This window comes from Acomys minous (genome assembly GCF_964271855.1).
Source record: "Acomys minous genome assembly, chromosome: 2".
NCBI classification, from domain to species: Eukaryota; Metazoa; Chordata; class Mammalia; order Rodentia; family Muridae; genus Acomys; species Acomys minous.
In genome coordinates, this window is record NC_140484.1 from 115,122,964 (window position 1) to 115,144,451 (window position 21,488).

The 21,488-nt window shown below is 47.3% G+C and overlaps 1 protein-coding gene and 1 pseudogene across 2 annotated transcripts in view; one reads left to right on the plus strand and one right to left on the minus strand.

Annotated features, from left to right (window-relative positions):
• Window positions 1-287: 287 nt before the first annotated feature.
• LOC311578222 (non-histone chromosomal protein HMG-17-like) lies at window positions 288-2,868 on the minus strand (annotated as a pseudogene). Its single transcript has 2 exons — window positions 2,864-2,868; window positions 288-681 (listed from the first exon to the last, which is right to left on the minus strand). The product of its transcript is annotated as a non-histone chromosomal protein HMG-17-like (transcript).
• Window positions 2,869-10,626: 7,758 nt separating this feature from the next.
• TICRR (TOPBP1 interacting checkpoint and replication regulator) overlaps window positions 10,627-21,488 on the plus strand; it is a 43,064-nt gene continuing 32,202 nt past the window's right edge. Inside the window, 5 exon segments of the mRNA XM_084774158.1 lie at window positions 10,627-11,063; window positions 11,065-11,407; window positions 15,955-16,234; window positions 18,281-18,519; window positions 20,406-20,640. Coding sequence (XP_084630284.1) covers window positions 10,768-11,063; window positions 11,065-11,407; window positions 15,955-16,234; window positions 18,281-18,519; window positions 20,406-20,640 — 1,393 coding nt within the window. The 5' untranslated portion in view covers window positions 10,627-10,767.

A 21,488-nucleotide genomic window follows, 5' to 3' on the forward strand; every position in this document is an offset into this window, starting at 1 on the left:
CTGGGCAGTGGTGGCACACACTTTTGATCCCAGCACCAGGGAGGCAGAGGCAGGTGGATGCCTGTGAGCTAGAGTCCAGCCTGGTCTACATAACAAGCTCCAGGATAGTCAGGGCTACATACTAGAGAAACCCTCTCTCAAAACAAACTAAAACAACAACGAACAAGCAACTACCCCAAACCAAACCAAAATGCAGCTTCTCTTCGCTTTCTTCTTATGTTAGAAGTACAGAGTTAGCTGGGCGGTGGTAGTGTACGCCTTTAATCCCGGCACTTGGGAGGCAGAGGCAGGCGGATCGATGTGAGTTCGAGGCCAGCCTGGTCTACAAAGTGAGTCCAGGACAGCCAAGGCTACACAGAGAAACCTTGTCTCAAAAAAACAAACAAACAAAAAGAAGTACAGAGTTATCAAAAATGCACACATATCATTTGGCACCTCCAGCCCCTTCAGCTTTCTGTGTCTTGTCTGTTTTGACGGCTCCATTTTCTTTAGGATTATTCGCATCCTTACCGGCTGTCAGCTTTCCTCTCTTCCCCTTGGGTACCTTCTCTCCCGTCTTTGCTGGAGCCTTTTTAGGCTTGGGCTCTGGCTCTGGAGGCGCAGGTTTAGCAGACAGCCTTGCAGATCTGTGGCTCGTCCTTCAGCTTGCCTTTGTCTCCGTTAGCATCCCCTTCCGACTTTCTTTGGGCACTGAGGCGGTGGGTGACTTAGGCACTGAATGGCGCCGCGCGGGTTTGGTCCGTCCCGGGGTCGCTCTTGCTCCTTCTTCGCACTGCTCCGCAGTTGAAATTCTTAATTAAAAAGAAAAACTTAGACTCATTTTATTTTTATGTGCATAAATATTTTGCCTCCAAGTATGTATGAGTCTGGAGATTGGAAAAAGGCATCGGGTCTCTTGGGACCAGAGTTACAAATGGTTTGAGCCACTAGGTGGGTGTGCTGGGAACCACATCTGGGTCCTCTACAAGAGCAAAAAGTATTCTCAACTGCTGAGCCATCTTTTTCACCCAGTTCTAATAAAATATTTGTTTATTCTTATGTGTGCGGGTGTTTTGCCTGCATGTAAGTCTGTACACCCACCACGTGTGTGCCTGGTACATGAAGAGACCTGAAGAGAGTGTCAGGTACCCCGGGACTGCGTTCCAGACAGTTGTGAGCTAGGAATGTAGGTGTTGGGATTCAAACCTGGGTCCTCTGGAAGACCAGCAAGCAGTCTTAGATGCTGAGCTATCTCTTCCCACACCCCCCTTCCCCATTTTCTTGAAGGGGCTTGGTGCTTTATTTTGTCCAGATGCCTGCAAGTCGCACAGCTTGTCCTGGCTCTTAGAGTGGCAGAGTGAATAATGCTCCCGTTCAGAGAAGGTGGAGACGTACATACGTCACTGGGTGTACAGTCAGGAGGGGTGGGGCACTATTTCCCTGCCTCGTGCCCACACCCAGCCCCTCCAAGCCTCCAGAACACCGAATGCCCGCCCCGATGCTGGCTGGGTGGTGATGGGCGGGAGGACAGAGAGTTGGAGGGGCACTGTGTGTGCATGTTTTGGGGGAAGCAGTGAGGACTTTGGCAGACTAGCCTCAGGCCTGGGTGTCTCTTGCTGCCTGTGAGGATTAAACTGAGCCTCAGATTCCTCCTTTGTAAAGGGAAGAACATAACACCTGCCTTGCAGACTCACCGTAAGGCGTGCCCAGCATCTTGACTGTCCCTCTCTGCGCTAGAAACGCTTGATTTCTCTTCTGTTTATGGGTGAGAGGAAGAAGCATCTTTCGCCAAAAGAAGGGGACTCACGTGCCCCAGGTGCACCGAAGGTCTTTGGGGAGGGGGGATGGCTCGGAGGTGGGTGGGTGGGTGGGAGGAGACTTCAATAACCCCCTGGTGTCTGCTTTTCAGAAACTAAGGACAAGCAGTTCTGTGGAAAGCCGAAGTCAGAGCCCTTAGTGGAGGGCCGCCGCCGCCCCCTGGTGGTACTTTATGGTATCAGCCCGCATTTCTAACCCGAGAAACACATTTCTTAGTAATATTTTAAGGAAATACACTGAATAGGCATTCTGCTAGGAACAAGGGATACAAAGAGAAAGGCACTTCTTGTTATGAGTTGAAATGTTTTCACCACGGGCTCATGTGTCTGAATACTCAGTACCTCAGTCCCTAGTTCAGTGGTGGCTTTTCTTTCTTTCTTTCCTTTTTTCTTTTTGGATATTGTGGAACAAGGTAGGTCCCTGGGCCCATCTCAGCTTCCTCCCTAAGCACTCTGCTTTCCTGATTCAGTGAGATTTAGGTTTCACCACAGCTCCTGCTGCCAAGCTTTGAGCTGCACAGTCTCGGGGTCCCCTCCACTGTGACGGATGTGTGGGGGCAGGTGTATGGAGGTCAGAAAACAACTCTGGGGAGTTGGCTCTCCTTCCGCCATGTTGAGGCAGGGTCTCTCTTGTGTCCACCATGCTGTGTATTCCAAGCTAGCAGCACCCCAAGCTTCCAGAGGATTCTCCTGTCTCTGCCTCCCATTTTGCTGTGGGAGTGCTGGACTTGTCAACAGAGCTATGGCATCTGCCTGGGCATCCATCTCTGGTCACCAGATTTCCATAATTACTGGACATCTCACTGGACCAGAAAATGATTTTATTTATTATTTTTAGATTTTATTGTTCTTAATTTTATTCTGAAACTCAAACTCGCCCGAAACCATTGTTGCAATAGTAGCTTGTCATGAGCAGTTGTATGCAATTCCTCAAAGCAGCATTAGTAGCGAGCAGGCCCTATTCACCCCAAAGCTCGAGAAAAACTCAATTGTACACATGGATTGCTGATGGGAAGTATCAGTCTAGCTGCTGACACTGAGACATGGATAGCTATATGTCTATGTACCTCATCGTGATGTTCTGAAGCTGCCCAAGGGAGCTCTTCGTTGGAGGCCCGTGTTACCAGCAATTTTCAATACACCTTGATAGAAGGCTGAGGATTCATTTTATTGCTCATCAAGAGTCAGCCATGGTGACTGTGCACTCTGCCACCTTCTTCTTCTTCTTCTGTTTTGTTTTTTCGAGACAGGTTTCTCTGTGTAATAGCCCTGGCTGTCCTGGACTCCCTTTGGAGACCAGGCTGGCCTCGAACTCACAGTGATCCACCGGCCTCTGCCTCCCAAGTGCTGGGATTAAAGGTGTGTGACCACCACGCCCGGCTGCACTCAGTCTTCTCATCTGCATTGAAAAGCAAGGATCATTGCCTTTCTTCACATCCTCCACACCTCCTCCCCACAGCCCTGGTCACCCCCACCCCACAGCCCTGGTCACCCCCACCCCACAGCCCTGGTCACCGCCACCCCACAGCCCTGGTCACCCCCACCCCACAGCCCTGGTCACCCCCACCCCACAGCCCTGGTCACCCCCACCCCACAGCCCTGGTCACCCCCACCCCACAGCCCTGGTCACCCCCACCCCACAGCCCTGGTCACCCCCACCCCACAGCCCTGGTCACCCCCACCCCACAGCCCTGGTCACCCCCACCCCACAGCCCTGGTCACCCCCACCCCACAGCCCTGGTCACCCCCACCCCACAGCCCTGGTCACCCCCACCCCACAGCCCTGGTCACCCCCACCCCACAGCCCTGGTCACCCCCACCCCACAGCCCTGGTCACCCCCACCCCACAGCCCTGGTCACCCCCACCCCACAGCCCTGGTCACCCCCACCCCACAGCCCTGGTCACCCCCACCCCACAGCCCTGGTCACCCCCACCCCACAGCCCTGGTCACCCCCACCCCACAGCCCTGGTCACCCCCACCCCACAGCCCTGGTCACCCCCACCCCACAGCCCTGGTCACCCCCACCCCACAGCCCTGGTCACCCCCACCCCACAGCCATGGTCACCCCCACCCCACAGCCCTGGTCACCCCCACCCCACAGCCCTGGTCACCCCCACCCCACAGCCCTGGTCACCCCCACCCCACAGCCCTGGTCACCCCCACCCCACAGCCCTGGCTACCCCCACCCCACAGCCCTGGCTACCCCCACCCCACAGCCCTGGTCACCCCCACCCCACAGCCCTGGCTACCCCCACCCCACAGCCCTGGTCACCCCCACCCCACAGCCCTGGCTACCCCCACCCCACAGCCCTGGTCACCCCCACCCCACAGCCCTGGCTACCCCCACCCCACAGCCCTGGTCACCCCCACCCCACAGCCCTGGCTACCCCCACCCCACAGCCCTGGTCACCCCTACCCCACAGCCCTGGTCACCCCCACCCCACAGCCCTGGTCACCCCCACCCCACAGCCCTGGTCACCCCCACCCCACAGCCCTGGTCACCCCCACCCCACAGCCCTGGTCACCCCCACCCCACAGCCCTGGTCACCCCCACCCCACAGCCCTGGTCACCCCCACCCCACAGCCCTGGTCACCCCCACCCCACAGCCCTGGTCACCCCCACCCCACAGCCCTGGTCACCCCCACCCCACAGCCCTGGTCACCCCCACCCCACAGCCCTGGTCACCCCCACCCCACAGCCATGGTCACCCCCACCCCACAGCCCTGGTCACCCCCACCCCACAGCCCTGGTCACCCCCACCCCACAGCCCTGGCTACCCCCACCCCACAGCCCTGGCTACCCCCACCCCACAGCCCTGGTCACCCCCACCCCACAGCCCTGGTCACCCCCACCCCACAGCCCTGGTCACCCCCACCCCACAGCCCTGGTCACCCCCACCCCACAGCCCTGGTCACCCCCACCCCACAGCCCTGGTTACCCCCACCCCACAGCCATGGTCACCCCTACCCCACAGCCCTGGTCACCCCCACCCCACAGCCATGGTCACCCCCACCCCACAGCCATGGTCACCCCTACCCCACAGCCCTGGCTACCCCTACCCCACAGCCCTGGTCACCCCCACCCCACAGCCCTGGTCACCCCCACCCCACAGCCATGGTCACCCCTACCCCACAGCCCTGGTCACCCCTACCCCACAGCCCTGGTCACCCCTACCCCACAGCCCTGGTCACCCCCACCCCACAGCCCTGGTCACCCCCACCCCACAGCCCTGGTCACCCCCACCCCACAGCCCTGGTCACCCCCACCCCACAGCCCTGGTCACCCCCACCCCACAGCCCTGGTCACCCCCACCCCACAGCCCTGGTCACCCCCACCCCACAGCCCTGGTCACCCCCACCCCACAGCCCTGGTCACCCCCACCCCACAGCCCTGGTCACCCCCACCCCACAGCCCTGGTCACCCCCACCCCACAGCCCTGGTCACCCCCACCCCACAGCCCTGGTCACCCCCACCCCACAGCCCTGGTCACCCCCCACCCCACAGCCCTGGCTACCCCCACCCCACAGCCCTGGTCACCCCCACCCCACAGCCCTGGTCACCCCCACCCCACAGCCATGGTCACCCCCACCCCTCACTCCTGGAGCCATCCTTCACCTCGAAGGCAAAAATACCACTGATTTTCTTCCCAACTTGTCCCCCTTCCTCTTCCAGCTTCTTGGTCTCTGTAAAGACAAGATTGGCCATGAATCCATCACCTGCAGAGCTGCTGGGAACAATCTCAGTCTGTTGAATTCTAAAAGACTGGATTGTTTGCTTGTTTGTTTGCAGCTCATACAAGGCCTTCTTCCTTCCTTCCTTCCTTTCTTTCTTTCTCTCTTGATATGGTCTATTTTGTAGCCTTGCTGTTCTGGAACCCACTATGTGGGCCAAAACTCTGCTTCCTGAGCGCTTGAATTAAAGGCATATACCACCATACCTTGCTAGAAAAATGATTGTTTTGTTTTATTTTTTGAAACAGGGTTTCTCTGTGTAGCCTTGGTTGTCTTGGACTCCCTTTGTGGACCAGGCTGGCCTTGAACTCACAGTGATATGCCTGTCTCTGCCTCCCAAGTGCTGGGATTAAGGGTGTGTGCCGCCATGGCAGGCCTAGAAACATGATTTTTTTTAAAAAAAAGAAAGGAAAAGGAGCCAGGCATGGTGGCTGTAATGAGCATTTTTATGATGCCTTTTAGACATGTAAAAATAGCTTAGTCAGGATTCCACTACACCAAAGGCTGAACCTGGTAACCAGAACTCAGTGACATCACTCACTCAAGATAAACCAGACACAGTCCTAGAAGCCCGTAAGCAGAGACTGAGAGTGATGCTCTGCTCTGCACATCTGGAGAGACGCTACCGTGATCTGCCCTATGGCTGGAGAGTCTCCCCCAGGACCCTGACCCTCAAATTGGAGACTTCTGTTAGAGATTGGACTTGACTTTCAGCTAAGATATATAGCACAGGTCAGAAGCCTTGGGGAGACAGGCTTAGGACCTTAGTTAGGAATTTAGAGTGTGAATATTATGTGATGATCCTCAGAATAATAAATATAACTTTGTTATACTAACTACGTGTGTCTACCTTCTTGCTCAAGAAGGTGTCACTCACCTTTGATCCCAGCACTCAGGGGGGCAGAGACAAGTGGATCTACATGAGTTCGAGCTCAGCCTGGTCTACAAAGTGAGTTTCAAAACAGCCAGGGCAGTGGCATAGAGAAACTGTCTGGAAAACCAACAACAAAATTATAATGTTGTCCAATGTGGCTATCAATACTTACAAAGAAAATATTTAATATATTTATAATAAGCTTTCTATACTTCCTTACATTTATATGCATCGTTTGCATGTATGTTCTGTGTGCATGCTCACATGTATATGTGGTAAGTGCATGTGGAGACCATAATTCAACTTTGGATATCATTCCCCTGGTTTCTTGTTTTTTGTTTGGTTTGGTTTGGTTTGGTTTTTCAAGACAACGTTTCTCTGTATAGCCTTGGCTCTCCTGGACTCACTTTGTAGACCAGGCTGGCCTCACAAAGATCTGCCTGCCTCTGCCTCCTACATGCTGGGATTAAAGGCATGTGCCACCATCCCAGGCCAGGTTTCTTGTTTTTTTGAGACCAGGTCTCTCTCTCTTTTGCCTGGAACTGACTAATTTGGTTAGGCTGCCTGCCCACTAAACCCTAGGGATCAGCTTGTTTTCTCCTTAGAGCTAGGATTACAACTGAATACCACTGCGACTAGCTTTTTTATTTTTTAATGTGTATGGGTGTTCTGCCTGTCTGCATGTCTGTGTACTGTGTGGGCTCCTGGTGCCCTTGGGGGTCAGAACAGGCTGTCAAATCCCCTGGAACTAGAGTTGCAGACAGTTATCAGCTGCCACATGGATACTGGAAACTAAGTCCAGCTCCTCTGGAAGAGCATCCAGTGCCCTTAACCAATGAGCAGCTTGTCAGCCTCTGCTGTACCATTCCTGTATGTCTGTCTGTCTCTCTCTCTGTCTGTTTGTTTGTTTTAAATGCCATCTGTGGAGATCAAAGCCAAGTCTTCCTGCTTGTGGGGCAAGCACTTTACTGACTGGGCCATCTCCCTGTCCAGTTCTATGCTTTCCTATGCTACACTTTACCAGTGGACTGTGAAATGCAATAGAGAAAATACTTTAAAAAAAAAAAGAAAGAAAGAAAAAAGAAAAAAAAAAGAAGAAACAATAAATTAAAAAACAAATTAAAGTCCATACAATGGTTCTGTCATTTATCATCTTTTAATTTTTTTCAATTTTATTTATTTATTCTGCATGTGCATATAGCATAGTGTATATACATAAAGGTCTCTCCTTCTACCATGTGGGTCCTAGGAATTGAACTCAGGTTATCAGACTTCCTGGTGAGCTCCTTTACCTGATGAGCCATCTCAAGCCTCACCATCCTTTTTTTTTTTTTTTTTTTTGGTTTTTCGAGACAGGGTTTCTCTGTGTAGCCTTGGCTGTCCTAGACTCACTTTTGTAGACCAGGCTGGCCTTGAACTCACAGCGATCCACCTGCCTCTGCCTCCCGAGTGCTGGGATTAAAGGTGTGCACCACCACCATGCCTGGCCTATCATCCCTTTTTCTAATTAGAGAATTTTAAAACATATACAGAAGTAAGCACTGAGCCTGCACACACACACACACACACACACACACACACACACACACACACACACACACCCAGCCACCTGTGGTCAAGAATGTCCGTGTGCCCCCAGCTCCCATATTTTTGAGAAAAGAAAAATCAGATAATCCTTTTATCCTTGAAATTTGTTATTCACTGATTTCCATTCATAACATTATCCTAATTTTCTTCTGTGTCCATCTGCCCTGCTATAACAGAACACCACACGCCGGGTAGTTTTGTTTGCTTGTTTGTTTGTTTTGCCAGGTAGTTTATAAAGAGAAGAAACCCGTGCATGAAAATCCTGGAGGCACACAGAGAAACCCTGTCACACAAAACCAATAAATAAATAAAAGAAAACCCTGGAGGCAGGAGGTCTAAGATCAAGCCTGAAGCTGACTTCAGGTCTGACGAGGAGCCACTTTCTGGCCACAGATGGCATCTTCAAGCTGCATAGAAACTAAGCTGGTAGACGAGCAAATGAGCTTCCTGAGCCCTATTTCATGGGGCAGTGGTCACATTCCTGAGTGATCCACCCTCACAGCCATGCAGTCACTGCCCCAGAGGCCCTGCCTCCTGATCTAATCACATTAGTAATTAAGTTTTGCTGTGAATTTGGGGAACAAGTTTGTAACCTCCTTCAACAAGGCTATAACAGAGAAACCCTGTCTCAAAAAACCAAAATAATAATAATAATAATAATAATAATAATAATAATAATAATAATAATAATAATATTTTCTGCACTTGCTGAAGATCTGGGTTCAATTCCCAGCACCCACACGGTGGCTCTCAGCCAGCTGTAACTCCAATTCCAGGGGAATCTAACACCCTATTTGGATCTCTGCACACAGGCATGCACATATGGGCAAAACACTCATACACAGAAATGTTTAAAAATAAAATAAATGATATCCACTGGGCAGGGATGTGGCCAAGAAGAAGTCTACTTGACAAGAACATGCCAGACCCCAAGTTTCATCCCTGCCCCCACATACAATAAATGAAAAATAAGGGGGGAGGAGAAACTCCACATATAAGATATTGGTACAGCACTTCATTGTCCAGCATGCAGGAAGCCCCTGGTTTGATTCTTGAAATCCTATAAACCAGGTTTAGTGGAGGCATGTCTATAATCCCAGCACTGAGGAGTTGAGGCCAATTTGGGATACAAGAGAAAGTCATAAAAACAAACAGAAAAAAACAAAACAAACCCAATATGCCACAAAACACTAACATCTCCTGAATGGATGAACTGTAAGATATTTTTAAAGATGGGTGCTTGGGAATCTAGGACCTCTAGTCCAGTTTTTCTGCATCCGATTGAACTGGCTTGGGTACTCTGTGGTGTGTTGATTCCTTCGTTTGCAAACCAGCCTCCCAGATGCTCTGCAGACTTCTGGTTTATCTCATGGTTTTTGTTTTGCCTCCTTTAGGTATCTTTATATTAGATTTTCCCCACCTAGGATCCATAGTGCTCTTTTTAAAACAAGAGTTCCGTCACTTCCCTTCCTTCTCTGAAACCCTTCCTGTTCTTCCTGCTCTTTTGTTTTGCTTTGTTTCTCTGTGTAGCCTTGGCTATCCTAGATGGGCTTTATAGGCCAGGCTGGCCTCGAACTCAGGATCTACTTTTTGCCTCTCAGACGGTGCCGCCACGCTGGCGTCGTGTTCTTCCTCAGTTTTCACCTGCTGCGGTGGCCTTGCTAAGTAACTCGGGCTGGCCTGGTACCCGCGATCCTACTGCCTCCGTCTCCTAAGTTTGGAGATTATGAAATGTTTCTCTCGTTTGTACAGGAAAAAAAAATTTAAAGCCTCTGTCATCAGATTGTTCCCTTTAAAAGAGTAGTCTAAGCTGGGCGGTGGTGGCGCACGCCTTTAATTCCAGCACTTGGGAAGCAGAGGCAGGCGGATCGCTGTGAGTTCAGGGCCAAAAGCGAGTCTAGGACAGTCAAGGCTATACAGAGAAACCCTGTCTCAAAAAACCAACAAAACAAAACAAAACAAGCAAAACAAAAAACCAGTAGTCTAAAGCGAGTTTGACTCAACCATCCTAAACCCCTTCTTGTGTTCCTCCCAGGCTTCAGGGTCCTAGTAACCATGGCCGCCACACAGAGACACAGACAGACAGACAGAGACAGACAGACAGACAGACAGACAGACAGACAGACAGACAGACACACACACACACACACACACACACACACACACACACACAGTCTTAGTAAACATGCCCCACCACACAGACACAGACAGGCACACACACACACACACACAGACGCAGACAGACTCACACACACAGAAAAGCAGACACACACACACATATATACACAGACAGACAGACAGACAGACAGACACACATACACACACACAGACACACACAGACACACACACAAGCACGCACGCACACGCCTGCGCACAGCGGCGCAAACGCCGTCCTACGCGCCCACCGCCACGCCCACGAAGTACCGCCTCTTTAAATTTTAAAACGAAGGCTCAGGCCAATGAGAACTAAATTTCTCCTGGCCCTCAGCGCCCCGCCCACCGCCACACCCTCCCCCAATCAAGCGGAGTCTTTTCCACACGCCTTCCAGTTAGGGTCAGAAACGGAAGTGCTCACGTAACTTACGTTCAGCCCGCAGCCAATAAGAGCCGAGCTTGGAAACCAGCTCCTCCAATAGCAGCAGCTGTCGGAGAGCGCGGGAGCTTTCGGAGCGGAGCCTCAGAGAAGCGGGCAATGGCGCTGGCTCGCTGAAGAGAGCGCCTCTCGCCTCGAGAAGAGCCGTGCGCGTCCGGGCGGGGACGTCCCGTGGCGGCCGAGATGGCCTGCTGCCACAAAGTGGTGCTGCTGGTGGACACTGCGGCCGACGCCGCTCGCCACAGCCCGGCTCGGCGCGCCGCCCTGCGCCTCCTCACTTACCTGAGCTGCCGCTTCGGCCTCGCCAGGGTCCACTGGGCCTTCAAGTTCTTCGACTCTCAGGGGGCACGAAGCCGGCCCTCCCGCGTGTCTGACTTCCGCGAGCTGGGGAGCCGCTCCTGGGAGGACTTCGAGGAGGAGCTGGAGGCCAGGCTCGGGGAGCGCGCTCCTGGTACCCACCTGCCGGGCCCGACGCCCAGGGATGGAGACGCTGCTGGACTACCAGTGGGACCGGCCCGAGATCACGTCGCCCACTAAACCGATCCTACGGAGCAACGGGAGGAGGCTGCTGGACGCCGACAGCGAAGCCAAGGAGGCCCAGGCCGCGCTCGGGGGCTTTGGGAACGCCGTCTTCCTCCTGGCGCCCTGTCCTCACTCGCAGAGGGAGCTGCTGCAGTTCGTGTCGGGGTGCGAGGCTCAGGCTCAACGCGTGCCGCTCACCCCCAGGCAGGTGATGGAGAAGGTGCTGCCCAAGAGAGTCCAGGAGGTCATGATCCCCCGAAATATAACCTTGTATTGGGTGGACACCACGGAGCGGTCTAAGGTAAGGTGAGGCCAGTCTCGGATCCAGTACGCGCGCACTCCCCGCCACCTAAGACTTGTCAGGCTCGGTAAAGTGCCATTAGACCTAGAATGACCCCTGTGTCCCTTTTGAAGGTTAATCCCTGCGGGGGGTCCCAAAAGGATCAGTCTTCCCCGCAACAAAATGGGTAGATTCTGGGTCCCTACTAAATAGGAATGTGGCAGAGCCTCTGCACTTTGGTACCTGTGTGCTTCTGTGTACTTAGTTTTCCTGCACAGCACTTGTATTACGGCATGTGGAAGCCTGGCTCAGCCAAGGCACAGGTCTTGACCACAGGTCTTGTGCTGCTCTGCCTTGCAGGACATCTAGTCCTCCCCCCCCCCCCCGCCCCACCCCCAATAAGGCAGTAGAAACCTCTGTTAACCTTCACCTTTAATCCCAGCATTTAGGAGGTTGAGAGAGGCTGGTGTATCTTTCTGAGTTCGAGACTCCAGGGATAGCCTGGGCTATGTAGAGAGACCATGTCTCCAAAACAAGAACAAAACCCCTTTGTTGTGGCATGCGCTCTTTCTCTATTATGTTCTGGTTGGATGCACCTGTCATTTTCCATTTTTTCTAAAAATACCACCTCAATGATGATGGCCCACGGAAAGCTGAGGCAGGAGGATTGCCACAGATCAAAACTAGCCAAGGCTACAAGATTTTATCTCAGAAAAGCAAACAACAAAAATCTCAGAGGCAGGTACAAGGTCCTTAACACAGTTTTGTAGTCCCCCACAGTTGTGTATTGAACATTGTGAGTGTTAAGTAAATATTTTCTTATTAGACAAATCATCTTTTTATAAACTTGGTCGTAAATGGCTAATTTGGATTTTTATTTTTGAAGCAGTGCCGCTTCTTGCCCCTGTAAATGCTGTGAGAAATGTTTGTGTGTGCTTGTTAGCTTTGAAACAGACTATTGTGGTTCAGGTTGTATAGTCCAGGCTGACCTGGAGCTCTGTGTAATGGGGGGATGACCTTAAAATCCTGTCTCCTGTTTTCATATATATATATATATATATATGAAATATACATGTGAATTATAATATGAAAGTGTCAGCTGGGTGGGTGCCTTTAATCCCAGGCAGAAGCAGGCGGATCTCAGAGTTCGAGGACAGGCTGGTTTATAGAGTGAGTTCCAGGACAGCCAGAGCTACAGAGAGACCCTGTATTGAAAAACCAAAAAGAAAGAAAGCAAGCATATATAATATATAAAGTTTAATTTTTATTTATGCTAGACCATTTAGTAAAGATATATGCATTAATAAGCCATTGCATTGAGTACTGGCTGCTGGAGGTAAAATGGCTAAAAAAGAGTATATTTTCTAGTTTGGAACTATATCAAACAGATGGGCAGTAAGTGATGATTTCAAACTTGCTCCAAAGAAAAGAAAGGCTGGGTGAGGGGAGGCAGGTGGTTATTGTATTAAGAGGTGTACTTAGAGAAGAAGGCCTTTCCCAGCAGATTTGAACAGTGAATAATGAAGAGTGTGAAGGCTGGGAAAGAATATTCCAGACTTAGAGAAGGCTGTGTGTAAAGGAATGAACTACGAATGGAGTTTGTATTACAAATAGAAAGACCAGGAGTTCTGAACCCAAATTAGAAGGAAAGGAGAAGTGGCCAATCCACCAGGTCAGGCTTAAAACAATTATTTTGTTCTGCTCAATGAAAAGATTTAGAAAGTGGTTTAAACAGGTGAAGAGCTTCACTTAATTGAATTACGTAGCTCTAAATCAGGAGTTGGTTAAATAGCAAGGTAACAGAGCCAGGCGAGGTGGCACATGCCTTTAATCCCAGTACTTGGAAGGCAGAGGTAGGTGGATTGCTGGGATTTTGAGGCCAGCCTGGTCTACAAAGTGAGTCCAGGACAGCCAAGGCTGTGCAGGTCTATACAGAGAAACCCTGTCTTGGGAGGAAAAAGCTGGTTGTATGGTCCACACCTTTAATCCCAGTACTTGGATGGAGGCCAGTGGATCTCTGGGTTCAAGGCCAACCTGATCTACACAGTGGTTCCAGGACAGTGAGAGCTACCTAGTGAGACCCTGACTTGAAAAAACAAAGAAAAATTATGTTAAGTATTAAGGCTAGAGAGATGGCTATGGTTAGGAGCACTGATTGCTGTTCCAGAGGATGAGGATTAAATTTCCAGCACCAGCATGCCAGTTTATAGCTTTTTGTAACTCCCTTCCGGGGAGAATCTGATACCCTCTTTTGGCCTCTGAGGATATCAGGTAAGCAAGTGGTGCTCAGACATACGTGCAGGAAAAACATCTATATACATAAAATAAATTTTATACACATATACACATAAAATAAAAGATTTCCAGTATAAATTGGATGTAGTGGGATGCTTGGGAGAATTGTGTACATGTACGTAAAAAGTCAGCATCCTTTATTAAGCTTGCTTTTCATCTGTAAACAGCCTCCACCACTCCCTCTCCCCCTTCCAAGCTGGTCTTCTGCCTGAATCCATTTCAATAGATTTGTTTCTATCCTTTTGGCAGGAAAAAAAAAATCAGAATCAGTGGCATGTGAACTAGTTTGCTGTTCTTCCACATAGCAGCAAACTGCATGGATGATAACAGATTAATCGACGAATTAAATTGCTGTTTGCTGGTACACCGCTTCCCAGATTGGTGTGCATGACCAAAAGAAAACTTTGAGAATACATTCTGGTATTTTTGTTTTGTTTTGTTTTGTTCTTAATGACATGGCTTGTGGTATAGCTCAGGCTGCCCTGGAATTCAGTCCTACTGCCTTAGCCTCCCAAGTTCAGTGACATTTGATCCATCAAAGTCCATGAAAGTGTCATTTCTCAAAGCATCAAGATAGTTTTATTCTTGGACTGATTGGACTATCATTGTCTTCTCTTTGAATTCGACTATAATGGATAGCTGGGGGCTGACCTAGATGACCCTGGAGACCCTTCAAGTTCTTATTTCTCATATTCATATAGCAATTACTAAAGTTAATAACTGTGGTATACGGTAGTTGCTCTATTTCATATTCCCATAGTATGATCATGTTACATATGATGCTGTCAAATAGTTTATATTGTTATTTTATACCACTAGTGTTTTTTCCCCTGTCTATTTTATGTGTATGAGTATTCTGTCTGCATTTATGTCTGTGCATTACTTGTGTGTTTGGTGTTCTTGGAGGTCAGAAAAATTTGTCAGATCCCCTGGAACTGGAATTACACAGAGCTGTAAGCTGCCATGTAGGAATTGAATCTGGGTCCTCTGGAAAAGCAACCAGTGCACTTAACCACTGAGCCAACACCCCAGATCCAGGTTCACCAGTCTTAAGGGTCCTAAAAGACTCTGTATCTCCACCATTCTTTGTCACACAGAGGTTGCACAATGAAAGTTTGTTGAGAAGTGCTGCTTAAATATCAGCATTCTATGAGTGAAGCAAAGAGGCAACGTTTGACAAAGCAGGAGTTGCAGTAGATAGAGAAGTAGAATAAGCATCCATCTGGTTAAAGAGGCACAGGAGTTAAAATTGGAAAGAGCATTTCCATAAAATAAAATAATGACATGTTTAAGACACAACATTCATTGTGCCTAATGCTGATGGAGAAGTTGCTGAGTTTGGTTTTAAAGGGCTTTATGGCAGTGCCAAAGAGTTCCTTTATCCCAGGAGCAGGAAGCAGCCTTGAAAGGCTTTAAAGACTACTAGCATGATGAGATATGTGATCTGGATGGACACATTTGAGTCATAGAGGAAAGATTAGAGGCAGGACACAGCCTTGGCAATCTGTGTAAGAGTCAATCAAGGCCAGGTGTGGTGATAATCTCAGCACTTGGGAAGCAAGGGCAGGAGAACCTCAAGTTTAGGCTCTTTCAGACTACATGGGGAGACCCTGACTCAAATTAGCCGAAATTAATATTGATTTTTTAAAAAAGAGTTTAGTTGGGCTTAGTGGTGGAGGCCTGTAGTCTAGGCTCTTTGAAAGTCTGAGGCAGATGAATGGAAAGTTCAGATCCTTCCTGATCGTATACATAAATAAAAATAAAGTCTTTGTAAAACATGAAAAGCAATAATAAGAGGGCTCATTTTTAAAAAGCCAAATCTTGTCTTTATGTGTATGTCCATATTCATTTGTGTATCATGTGTGTGTAAGAGGACAGAAGACAACTTTGGGTGTCATCCCTCAACTGGAGCTCATCAAGCAGGTTAGCTAAGCAGCGCACCTGTCTGTTTCTCAGTGTTAGGATTATAAACATGTATCACAGTGATTGGCTTTTTCACAGGGTTCTAGGGTTCAAATTCAGGTCCTATGCTTCAAGGGAAGCACTTTATTTATATTAATAATCTCCCTAGGACTCTGTTTTTGTGAAGGTATATTATGCGGTAATTATGTTCTTGGACTATGTAAATACTAGCTGTTATTTGTACTTGGTTGAACAGATATATTAATTACATAATTTGACCCTTTAATATTGGTACTTACTTTTTCTCTACCTTCTCTACTTTATTCATAAATGCTTAACTTACCTAGGTTTCTTTGTCATGTTTATTTTAGTTATGGGCCTCCCCAGACCACATTGGATACTGGACAGTTTGTGAACTGCTCCACCATGGAGGAGGTACCATCCTGCCATCTGAAACTTGGAGCTTGGGTTTTACTAAAGCCAGGGAAACAGTGCTGCAGGGTGATGGTGAGCTGTCACATGAACCTCACCCCTCCCCATGGACCTCAGCACTGCCAACAGATGCCACTGTAAACTGCTTGCTGTATAATTCTCCTGAGTATGAAGCCTCATTTCCACGAATTGAAGGAACATTATTTCTCCCAGTTAAAGGTAAGCAAATAAGTTGAGTTTTTCCTAAATCTTAGTTACTTTTACTTTTTTTCTTTAAGGCACACTTCCAATTTCTTTAGCATTTTTATAGCCTGATATTCAATGATTAAAATTGAAAGAATTAAAAAAAGATATAAGGAAACTTGGACACCATAGGAAGACTGAATTGTGGTACAGCTGCAACACATGTGTCAAAAACAAGGGAATGATTACAAAGACTATTTCAGCCTTTCCAAAAGAAGGGTAATGTCCAGATACCCAACACATGGGTATTAGTTCTTGGTTAGAGATCATATAGAAGGAGAATGATTACAGAAGAAGTAAATTACAACTCCCTCACCCCCAATGATACTTGCTCCCAGTAAAAGGCAACATCTTCATAAATTTGTTTTTCCTGATTTGCTGCATGGTTGGAAATACTACATAGAGACATATGTTTTATACTATGTTATAATTATATACAGCTTAAGGATTCTGGGGTTGTTTTCTGTTTTGTTTTTTAGATAAGGTCACAAGCTGGCTTCAGATTGGCTAGTCTTGAACTTCTGGTCATATGGCCTCCACCTTCCAAGTGGTGGGATTACAGGTGCATGATCCAAGAGTTGCCAATTTAAAGAATTTTACAGAGTATTTTGGAGGCTGGTGAGATGGCTCAGCAATTAAGAGGTCTTAACTCTTCCAGAGGTTCTGAGTTCAACTCCCAGTAACCACACAGTGGCTTATGACCATCTATAAAGGGATCTGATATTCTCTTCTGGCATACAGGTGTACATACAGAGAGAGTACTCACATTAAAAAAAAAAGTATTTGGAGCTGGGTGTGGTGGCGCATACCTTTAATCCTAGCACTCAGGAGGCAGAGGCAGGCGGATCACTGTGAGTTGGAGGCCAGCCTTGTTTACAAAGCGAGTCCAGGACAGTCAAGGCTACACAGAGAAACCCTGTCTCAGAAAATCCAAAAAAAAGTGGAAAAAAAGAAAGTATTTGGGTGATCTGGAGAGGTAGTTCAGTGTTAAGAACACTTGTTGCTCTTGCAGAGAACCTAGGTTTGGTTCGTAGCACCCACATGGTGGTTCACAGCTCTCTATAACTCCAGGTCTGGGAGAGACAATGTCCTCTTTTAACCTTTGAGGGCACTAGGCATGCGACATACACATAACATATATAAGTACTCCTACACATAAAAGGAAAAATTTTAGGTGGGTGTGGTGATGCAGTCCTGTAATCTCAGCACTGGGGGAGGCAGAGGCAGGTGAATCTCTGTGACTTCCAAGGGCAGTCTGGTCTACAAAGTGAATCCAAGACAGCAAAGACTACACAGAGAAACCATGTCTTTAAAAAAAAAAAAAAAAAAGAATATAACCTAATAATATATAATATACTGCCTTTTATGAGATTGTTTTTCTCTTCGGTACCTTGATATTAAACCCAGAGCCTGCATTCTAGGCAGTTACTTACCAACAAACCGTAATCAGATGTTAACAGAGTAGGTATTTTTCAGTTTTGCTTTTGAGTCTTCTCTGAGACAGGACCTCAGTATGTAGCCCAGATTGGCCTGGGCCACTCTGTCTTCCCACTTAGGCACCTGAGTGCCGGGACTATGGACCACCACACCAGTCAGAGCCTTATTTTTTGTAAGTAGTATCACTTGAGTACATATTTCCAAGTCATGATTGAGAAGTTCTGATACCATGCCCATTTTTTGTTTGTTTGTTTGTTTGTTTGTTTGTGTTTTTTTGAGACAGGGTTTCTCTGTGTAACCTTAGCTGTTCTGAGCTTGCTTTGTAGACCAGGCTGGCCTCCCACTCAGAGATCCACCTTCCCCCGCCTCCTGAGTGTTGAGATTAAAGGTGTGCACCGCCATGCCCAGCTGGTTTTGTTTTTATAGTGCTGAGTAAACCGGCTGCTAGCTTCCAGACAGCAGGCTAAGGGTGGAAATAGGAGTTGAGTGACAGTACCCAGTGTCTCAACTGGCAATCTTGTTTATGTTATTCTTCATTTAGAAACTTTTATATGTTGGAATTTTAATATTCTTTATTTCTAACAGGCAAAGAAATTCAAGAAACATGGGCAATCTCCCTAGAGCCCTTAGCTATGCATCAGAGACATTTTCAGAAGCCAATCAGAATTTTTCTAAAAGGCTCAGTGGCACAGTGGTCTCTCCCAATGAGTAGTGCTTTAGGCACTGACAACTGGATGCTACAAAGTCCAAAGGAACACAAGCCAACTCAAAGGCTGTTGTTTCAGGAGCTGGTGAGCAGGCTGACTGCTGAAGAATTCCATCTGGTAGGTATCCCCCACACAGCAGGGATTCTTGTCCAGCAGTACACTGGTGAGATGAGATAAGCTTATTTGCAAAATGCCAGGGGTCACCTGCCTAATATAATCTCACTAAAGTTGGTGGTTTTTCAGATAATATTGTTTGTATTGATGCATAACTAAAATGGTGATTATTAGTGAAGAAATCGTTTGTAAAATTGTATATACCATGAATCCAAATCTGAATTTATATAAGAAAAAAGACAGCCAAATGGGATGGTTGTATGTGAGTGAAATGATGGGTGGTTTCTCACAATGATTTATTCTGTAATAGTCTTTGATTTTATTGTATTTAAGAAAAAGCTGCTATAATATAAAATAAAATAATAGCGTAAGGATAATTACTTAAACAGAACAAGCGCACCCAGTTTTGACTTAAAAATGATGGCTTTTTTGTTTCTTTTGGTTTTTTAGTTTTTTTGTTTGTTTGTTTCTTTGAGACAGGGTCTCACTGTGCAGCCCTGGCTGTCCTGGCACTCACTTTGTAGGCTAAGCTGGTCTTGAATTCACCAAGACCGGCCTGCTTCTGCCCCTTCAGTGTTGGGATAAATGATGTGCAGCACCGCCCCTAAATATTATGACATTTTAAAATTCCTTACTTTTCTTTGCCTTCATAATCTCAGGAAATATCTTTATTCTGGATCCAGTGGTAAAAAATTCCAGAAGTGGTGCACGCCTTTAATCCCAGCACTAGGGAGGCAGAGGCAGGAGGATGTCTGAATTCAAGGCCAGCCTGGTCTCCAAAGCAAGTCTAGGACAGCCAGAACTATTACACAGAGAAACCCTGTTGAAAAACAAAGAAACAAAGATTCCAGCCAGGCATGGTGTCACACGCCTTTAATCCCAGCACTTGGGAGGCAGAGGCCAGTGGATTGCTGTGAATTCAAGGCCAGCCTGGTCTACAAAGTGAGTCCAGGACAGCCAAAGCTACACAGAGAAACCTTGTCTCGGAAAAAAAAAAGAAAGAAAAGGAAAAGAAACAGATTCCAGAGGAAGATTCTTGGTGTTGTCTGGAAAGTATCCTGAGACTTACACCAGTGAAAACACCGAATTGCACTGTTACTAATGTGATACAATCCTTGCTTCTACTAGGTAGACAAGGTTGGGGACTCAGGCCATCTGAATTAGGTCTTAGCTCTGCTGCCTGGGCACATGCTGGCTAGATCCTGTCAGTGATAGTATTGCCTCACAGTTAAGTACATTTGTTTTGAAGTCAAGTGGACCTAATAGCTTCTTCCTACACCACAAGGTGACCTTGAACAAGTAGCTTTTTCCTCAGCCTCAGTCCATCCTCTATAAAGAGATGGTCATTTTAAATTGAGTGGTTGTAAGATTCAATAAATGTGTAGTGAGTAATATGTCTTTGGTTGCTTTGGTTGCTGTGCACTAGAATTGGAAGAAGGCCACATGGATCTCTTCTTTCTTTCTTTTTTTTTTCCAAGACAGAGTTTCTGTGTCTATCCTTGGCTGACCTGGACTCACTCGTAGACCAGGCTGGCCTCTACCTCACAGAGATCTGCCTTACTCTACCTCCCTAGTGGTGAGATTACAGGCATGTGCCACCACTCTCAGCAAGATCTCCTAATTCTTTTTTCCACCTGAATAATTCTTGTTTTCCTGCTTATCACTATTAAAATAAAACAAATACAATTGGAAAGATGCAGAGACGGTAAGCACATAGCAAATATTGCTGACACTGTAAGCTTTTTCTGATAGGTTGAAACTTAGGGACTATCTGATTATCAAATTCTCTTCTGCCACTGATAGACAACTGTTTTTCTGTCGTTTAGTTGGCTGCATTCTTTTAGGCATATTGACAATAATGTTCTCAACCAATTATCACTTCTTTGTAGGTTGCCAGTGTGGATCTTGGTGAAGGCTGGCCTTCCATCACAGGAATTATTTCCCCATTCTCTGCTAGTGCCATGATTCTCACAGTGTTCCGTGCCGAAGAGGCTGAAGTTCAAAGACATTTTCTCCAGACCACCATGGCGGAAGGCTCCCAGGATATAGCTTCCCCTTTCTCAGATGTTGTGGATAGTGTACTGAACCAGCTTAATAATTTATTTGAAGATCCTGTTTCTTCTGGTAAGTTTTCCCACCAGTAATTAACACAGCAGGGGGTGGTTTGCAGTCTTTTCCAGCCTTCTTTTTTCATCATGCATTTATTTAATGGAACCCTAGGATGTTGTAAGTCAGATAAAGGCAAGCTCTAGTACAAGCTGTAGGCAGTTAAGTCACTAGTTTTAGAAGTCCTAAAGGACTTTGGCTAAAGACACTATGGAATGCTTTGAAATCAGTAGTAAGGTGACTTCTTGATACAGTTTATGACTATGAATGTAGATGGGTAGGACATAAGAATAGAGGGAGACTAATAAAACAGGAGAAGAGGTTTAAAGAGAGGGGACCTGAGTAATAACAGTAGGAAAAGAAGACACAGTGTTCCATATTTCTCTCATGTGGGATTTATCTTTATGCATACATGCATATGCACATGTAACATGAAAGCAGAACTCTTTGAAGGTGGGAAGGGGAAGAGCAAAACTGGAACAGTTTAAAAAAAAACTGGAACAGTTTAAAAGAGTGATAAATATGAATAAGGCTCAAAGATACATGTATAAATGTGTATAGTGAAAAAAAATTAAAAACTCAATGAAAATACAATGAAACCCCTATTTTTTTACACTGAAAAATGATTATTTTTGAGACAGAGCTTCTCTGTGTAACCCTGGCTGTCCTGGAACTCACTCTGTAGACCAAGCTCACCTGCCCCTGCCTCCAAAGTGCTGGGATTAAAAGCGTGTACCTCCACTGCTAGGCTTGAAAAATTAATTCTAAAGCTTGATGTAGCTTGGTATTTGCTTCAGAGCACTGGCTGCTGTTCTAGAAGACCTGGGTTTAATTCCCAGCACCCATATGGTGACTCCCAACTATAA